The sequence below is a fragment of the Triticum urartu genome, chromosome 3A, assembly GCF_056163025.1.
Source record: "Triticum urartu cultivar PI428250 chromosome 3A, HENAU_Tu73, whole genome shotgun sequence".
NCBI classification, from domain to species: Eukaryota; Viridiplantae; Streptophyta; class Magnoliopsida; order Poales; family Poaceae; genus Triticum; species Triticum urartu.
Genome location: NC_141875.1, coordinates 507,208,989 through 507,216,718, shown reverse-complemented (window position 1 = coordinate 507,216,718; position 7,730 = coordinate 507,208,989). Strand labels below are relative to the sequence as shown.

General features: G+C 51.4%; 1 protein-coding gene across 1 annotated transcript; it reads left to right on the top strand.

Moving 5' to 3' along the window:
• Positions 1-882: 882 nt before the first annotated feature.
• On the top strand, positions 883-6,977 carry LOC125544623 (putative galacturonosyltransferase 15). The gene is made up of 6 exons (XM_048708364.2): positions 883-1,371; positions 1,475-1,539; positions 4,688-4,858; positions 5,185-5,757; positions 5,860-6,171; positions 6,299-6,977. Exons 1-6 carry the CDS (start codon positions 1,185-1,187, stop codon positions 6,575-6,577), a joined length of 1,587 nt encoding a protein of 528 aa, XP_048564321.2. The 5' UTR covers positions 883-1,184; the 3' UTR covers positions 6,578-6,977.
• Positions 6,978-7,730: the final 753 nt, after the last annotated feature.

Genomic DNA, 7,730 nt, shown 5'->3' with positions numbered 1-7,730 from the left:
AGTAAAAAGTGAGGAGATGAAGGTTTCACCCTAAGCTGCCTTACGATGCTTCTACTTCTATCCCCTTTCCTTCTAGCTTAGTTGGACCTCAATTGCATCAACACGCTTGACCGAATCCGTATTCGCACGATAAACCAGATCATTCGCCAGGACGGGCCAGGCTTCGAGCCGGGCTTGCAATAGCTAGACCTTCAAACTCGAAGCCTGTCATGAAGTTCGAATCACTCCTTTTACAAGCCCGACGCTCAGCTCGAACGACACTTTCCGGTATCTCCACGTGCAGGCCTAGCCCAAAACCCGAAAATCCTCCTGAAACCATGAACAAGATAAACCTGGAAAATGAGGATTGCGAAGCCCGACCCGGCCCAGGTTTTTGGGCCGGGCTGTCCATAACAGGCCTATCGCACGAGTTTAGGCTTCCGGTGAAAATCTCGTGATATGCAACACTGCCACACTGGCATGATCATAATCTACGTGGTAGGAAATTTTATTTTTACTTTGTGCCCGTGTACCCTCGACCCGTACCCCCAACGGGGCAGAACTGCCATTTTTTACCGCGCAGGATGACAGATCAGCAAAGAGATTCCACAAGAGTGAGAAGCCAGTCACATGGAGATACCATTCGCGCGCATAGTACGTGTGCTGAACCAGTAACCAGACAAAGCACATAATGCGAGAGGTAAATCTAACGAGCGGCATGCGACCTGCGAGCGCGACGCGGCATGCAGCACCACCGGATAAGCCACACCGGCGCCCCGATGCCTGCCCTGCCCCCACGGGCCAGCCACAGGCGCCACAGCCAGTCTACAAGCCTCCGGGCCGGGGCCCCGCGCGTCACCCTCAGCCACTGTCGGTGCCCTCCCCTCGCATTTCAGGTCGCTCTCTTCCCCCGTCCGGCAGATCCCATCGCCCCTCCCGCGCTGCTCTACCGTTTCCATACACACACATCGGACGGAGCCGCTCGGTTCGCCACCTCCCCCGGTCTCAAGTCTCACTGCCTCGTCTCACTCTCTCACTGATGCCTATAACTCCCCGCGCCACGCACCTCTCCCGCCCCCTCCCCGCGTTCCCACACCGCCACGCGCATACGGACTCCTCGAGCTGGAGCGTGGGCTCGTGTAGCCTCGTTCGTTCATGAGCGGCGGCGAGTCGGCGGCCTCGCGCGAGGAAAAGGACTCTGAGCAATGAGGCTGTACATCACGGCGGCGGCCGGCGACGACGACGTGACGAAGCCGAAGGCGCCGCAGCTGCAGGCGGCGCGGCGAGGCTACCGTTCCGTTGTGGTCACGGGGCTCCTGGCCGGCGTGCTCCTCTTCCGCGCCGCGCTCCTCGCCATCGAGACCGGCGCCTCCCTCTGCCCTTCCGCCACCGGTAACGAAGCTCGTTCGCAGCCCATTTTTCCTCTTCCTCGTCGGTGATTTGTGGCGTGTCCACCGGTTAATTGCTCCCCCATTCTCGTGTGCGAGCGCCTCAGGTTGCTCGGACTGGAGGGCGGGGCTCGGGCGCTGGCTCTACGGCGGCGGCGGCGACGCGACGGAGGTGAGTCCGGCCGACCTGGCCTCTACTACCAGTGTACTAGTGTGTTAGGCCCGTGTCCGATCGTGCGCGTCAAAATGTGTTTGGACTTTGGCAGGCCGCGTAATAAGTTAGGCGTCGGGCTTTCTACTTGTACGTGAGCTTTGACATCTTTTTTACCCGCGGCTGCGTGGCGGAAATGGGTGGTGGATGGGCACGGAGATTCTCACGCGCTTCTGCTCCCTGTCAGTAAAGCGTCGTTCACGGGAATGGGAATGTTTAGGGGCCAGGTCGGCACGGCAACACGTCGCTGCACTCGACCGTGGCCTCCACCACGTGGCTGACGGGTGGGGCCCTGAGCCCATCGCCCGGTCTGATCCGGGCACTGTACTTTGTAGTCTGCCAGAGCTCCATGGTTGACGCCCTGGTTGAGCTACTAGTCGTATTCAATGCGCATGTTCTCCGGTGCCCTGCGGTTTTATACATCCGAAAATAAATCTCTACTACTTACTAGAAGAACCCCGTGCGTTGCAACGGGGCCACATTAACTTTAAGAGTTCAATATTAATCATGTTAATAATATATTTAATATTCTCATACATATCAAGTGACACTGACGACCTTTTTTATCAATTTAGCAACGGGTTCAGTTGCAACGGGCTCTTTATACATATCAGACAACTCGCTACTACTTAAACTACAACTATGGCTACCAATATTTTTTTGTCAATTTAGCTCAGCAATAGTGCCTGGCTTAATAGACTGCTTTGCATTCATCCCCTCAGAAGACAGAGAGAACCAACTCAACATGTCAGAAGATTAACAGAAATTTTATTTGTATGGCATGAACATATAGCAGGAGCACCAACACATAGATCAGCAGAGAGCAGAGCACAACATGCACACGCTCGGGCCATCTATATCATACACACACAGCAACGCACACACGCATCACGCTGGCATACACATACAGAAAAGTAGGCACACACGCATCATGCGCATTGGCCGGTGCGACGCACGCAGAGCAAGTACGTACGCACGGAGAGCAAGCTAGCAAGCACGCACGCGTCCAACCCCGCCGCTGCATGCGCTGGCAGAAGGTGAGGCAGCAAGGGAGACTGTACATTGAAGCTGTCCATGCAAGGCTGGAGGTGCTGGGCCGGCGACAGCGGTGTCGGGACGGCGCTTGATTCGTTCCCGGTGGCGTGGAGCTTGGGGCGGCAACGCGACGATAGCTAGTGCTCGGGGATGGGGGTTTGGGGCGGGGGCAGTCGACCCGATGGCTGGCGAAGTTAACGGGCTCGGGCGGCTGGAAATTCGGCGGGTGGCGGCGGCACAGCGCGAGGATGGGACAGACGGAAAACCTAGCGGGCGTTCAACTACCAATACCCACGCCTTTTTTAGAGGAATTGCTTGTGAAAATAACGTGCGATGACGACTTAGCGAGTGGATCCCCTTAAAAAAGACATAGCGAGCAGATTTCCTTAAAACTGATAGGAATGGATACGATTGATGACGTTGATAAATAGTGGTGAATGTTGGCCTAATTTACTATCATCATGCATGGAAACGAGTCATCAAGAAAAAGAATACTTCCTATTACTACACTCATAGAAAGCTTTCTAATCTCTGCTACCAAACAGTTTCTGCCCAAACAAGGAAGGAAAGTTATGGACGTAATTCGGAAGGAAACAAACGTTATGAAGATTAATTAATTTAGATTTGATCTTTAGAGATTGATTGTGATTGATTCTTTTACATAAAGACATTACTAAATAATTTGCGTCAGTATGAAAACGAATCATCAAGAAAAAGAATACTTCCTATTACTACACTCATAGGAAGCTTCCTAATCTCTGCTATCAAATAGTTTCTGCCCAAATAAGGAAGGAAAGTTATGGACGTGATTCGGAAGGAAACAAACGTTATGAAGATTAATTAATTTAGATTTGATCTTTAGAGATTGATTGTGATTGATTCTTTTACATAAAGACATTACTAAATAATTTGCGTCAGTATGGAAAGTTCTGATCCGTTCAGTTTTTTTCGTTGTGTGAGAGGGTGAAGTGAAAATAAACCGATGAAGTGAGGGAGGCGACGAAAAAAATCTATGACGGTTAACCTATGAAAAAAACCCGGACGAAAGTGGTGGGACGAAAAAAAACCTGAAAGCGAGACTACGAACTGCTCCATTAAGAGTAGAGAAAAAGAATGTAAGGTTCCCATTTTACCTTTATTCGCATCACTCCTTCGTCCAACCTTCCTTATATGATAATAAATCAACTTAAATACTTACCTTTTGAACCAGTTTCACTTTAATTTACTTACCAAACTTCGGATCAAAATCTAAGGTAATTCATGAGCAGAATATGATGATCATTTATTTACACAATCGCGTTATTATAGACAGGTAAATCACAAGCCGACGTACTAGAAGATTTATACCCCGTTGCAACGCACATGAATTGTTCTAGTAAATAAATAAAATTAAATAGGCCGTTTAGCCGGTGTGTGAGTGTGATCAGTCCATCTCATCAAAGTCCGACCGAAGTCGCCTAAGAAAAGCAAAGTCCGACCGAGGTCAAGCACTTTTGCTCATCTAAAAAGGCGCTGCGCGGGGTTCGCGGCTTGTGTTCTTCAAAGGTGGAGCTGGTACGTGAAACGGTCGTGGATTGACAACTTTTTCTGGTCAATTTGTACCAGAAAAACTGCCTACTTTGACGACCCAGGAGGACGAAACTCCGCATAGTGGTAGATTCGTACGTACGTGCCTGCATTATTCCGGCCTGGCGGGTCCCCGACCAGTTGGTGGGCTGGGTTTATTCTGCTGCGAGCCGCCATGGATACATACAAAACCCTTGTGACTTTCTTCTTGTGAATGAGGCGACTCGCTCGCTCGGATTCTCCACTGGTGGCCTGCAATCCAGCGTGGAAGTGCTCATCGGACAAGACCTTTAATCCTTTGTGTTTGGAACTATACGTGCGTTCGCTCTTTTCCAAGCAGTTGCGGCCTTGCGGTTGTGGAGTTGTGGTCCTTTAGCCATCCATGATCCATGCATGCATGCTCATAGATCTTTGTTTTCACGCGCAGAACACACATGATGTTTCTTACTAGTAGTACTTTTTACTGATAAATAAAATGACTGTCAATTTTGATGAATGGAATGATCAGGAATTTATGAGAGAGTGGAAGAGAAGCCACAGGGTGGCTACCCTGCTGGACCCCGTGGTGGTGGAAGCGGCACCGGATTCCTTGGACGGTCTCATGGCGGAGATGGACACCATTCTGGCCTCCTATGATCGGCTTGACATGGAAGACGTGGTCGTGAAGATAATGGCCATGGTACGTACGTCGAATCTACAAGCACTTTGACACTTTCTCCCGAAAATCCTTGCTCAACTTTTAGCGGGTTTTCGGTAGCATGCCTGCAGCTGCATGTTACTGCCACCTTAGCTGAATTCAGCAACCAAAGTGCTTTCCCCGCGGAAAGGCCTCATCATATGGTCCCTGTGTTGTCCCCTGCTCGTGCCTTCTCTAGCCTAGAGATATGATCTGCTGCTTTCATCTGCATGGTCATGCATGGACGCTCCTCGATTTGTCAAACATGCAAACCTGTAATCATTCATTCGTTCTGAATTTCTGGTGTGTGTGTGTGTGATTTGAACCAGCTGCTAAAGATGGACCGGAAGCTCAAGTCGTCAAGAATCCAGACTCTGTTCAACCGGCACCTGGCCTCGCTCGGCATCCCCAAGAGCATGCACTGCCTGGCGCTGCGGCTGGCCGAGGAGTTCGCGGTGAACTCCGCGGCCCGCTCCCCAGTGCCGTTGCCGCAGTACGCCCCTCGCCTAACAGATGCCTCTCGCGTCCACGTCTGCCTCGTCACCGACAACGTTCTTGCGGCCGCCGTGGCCGTGGCGTCCGCCGTCCGGAGCTCGGCCGGCCCGTCGAGGCTCGTGTTCCACGTCGTCACCGACAAGAAGAGCTACGTCCCGATGCACTCGTGGTTCGCGCTGCACCCGGTTGCTCCGGCGGTCGTCGAGGTCAAGGGCCTCCACCAGTTCGACTGGCGCGACGGCGATGCCATCGCCTCTGTCATGAGGACCATCGACGAGGTCCAGAAGAGCTCGCTGGATTATCACCAGCTGTGCGATGGATCGGTGGAGAGGGAGTACAGGAGGCTTGAGGCCACCAAGCCGAGCACGTTTTCGATCCTCAACTATCTCAAAATCCATCTCCCAGAGGTAAACCAAAAGAACAGGAACACAGTCCATCTGTATTACTATCGTCGATGGATGAAATGGTGAATAACAATTGGCACCTTGTGTGTTAACCATCGTGTGCAGTTCTTCCCGGAGCTCCCGAGGGTGATACTGCTCGACGACGACGTCGTGGTGCGCAAGGATCTGGCCGGGCTGTGGGAGCAGGACCTGGACGGGAACATCATGGGCGCGGTCGGCGCGCACCGGCCCGGCGCGGACGGTGGCATCTGCATCGAGAGGACTCTCAGCGAGCACCTCAACTTCACTGACCCTGCAGTGTCGTCGCTAGGCCTCGACGGTTCGCACTGCGCGTGGTCCTGGGGCGCCACCATCGTCGACCTCGACGCTTGGCGAGGAGCGAACGTTACCGAGACGTATCAGCTATGGCTGCAAAAGGCAAGCCCTCCTTACCCTGTACTCTCACCATTTTCGTACCACGATCGAGCAAGCAACTCTTAGCAGTACCGACAAGACAAGTGAGAAGTGACAAGGTTCATTAACTTCTTGTGTCGGGTGCGTGCAGAACCGCGAATCAGGGTTCAGGCTGTGGAAGATGGGGTCGCTGCCGCCGGCCCTGATAGCGTTGGACGGTCGGGTGCAGGCGATCGAGCCGCTGTGGCACCTGCCGGACCTCGGCCGGCGCATGCCCGACGCCGAGCTGCTGCAGCTCTCCGCCGTCCTGCATTTCAGCGGGCCGCGGAAGCCGTGGCTGGAGGTGGCGTTCCCGGAGCTGCGGGAGCTGTGGCTCGGGCACTTGAATAACTCGGACAGCTTCCTACGAGGCTGTGGCGTAGTGGAATGACGGTGACGGAACAGGAAGAAGATTCAAGCTGGAAAAGGGGATAAAAGTACAGTGATCCGGTGCAAGAACCGGGTGCGGCGCTGGGTTTGTGAGGAGAGGGAAGTAGGTGCTGCCTTCAGCCTTTCCTCGACCTGGCTCTGCCATATTTGCTCGTTTAATGCCACTGAGTAGAAACTACTCACGGCGTATATATATAACTGGGATATTTATTTGTTATTAGTTACAAAACGGAAGCTGGAAATTGCAGAAGTTGTAGCCACGAGATAATTTTTCTTTGGCTCCAATGATGAAGTCACTGTATGGAACTATGGTTCATTTAATTAACAAGATGAACTCACTGCCAAAAAGAGAAACTTTTCTTGGCTCGCTGCAAACGAAAAAAAGGTTCATTTTATTGCAATGAGGCTCAATTTTAGACTCATTGCTCCCGTTAACGTGGTTTTCAAACTGGTAGTTAAAGTTTTCGCCTTAAGAGCATCCGCTGCCGCAACCTGCAAATGTGACCCCTAAAATGTATGCGGACCTGCCCGCGGATAGTGAACGGACGGGCCTCAAATTTTACTATTTGCAACCGCAAAGCATATTTTCAAAACAGCTAATACATGCAAACACATGCACATCGATCATTTTGGATGTTGCGGACGTTGGGCCGGCAGGATTGTCAAAAAACACCGAATAGTAAATTGCTCATACTAAGATTTTTCACATCCATATTGGGCCGGCGGGTTTCAGATGTTTTTGTCCCACCTCGCCGCATGAGGAGCTAGTCGACTAGCCGGGTAGTTCAGAAGCGATAAGCTTCAGTAATCAATGCATCCTTTGTTAAGGAGATGGACTATCACTATTAATCTTCTCCACTATTAACCACAGAGAAGATTAATACTCATCGTCTATCTCCTTCACAAACGGAACATTCATGTTTGCACGACATTTTATGAATCACAATGTGTCGAACGGTGCAAGAGTGTAGGCCAAAATAAAACCCGATGAACAATTTTAAAATCACATTCATTGTAGTAGGGACGTATATGAACGAGATGAACATGACACCCAATGAACAATCATGAGTTGATGAAATGCCATCTAGTGTCAAGCTACCTCGTTCACACAACAATAATTGATCGACCTATGCAACAAGAGAGAAGCTTGGCGC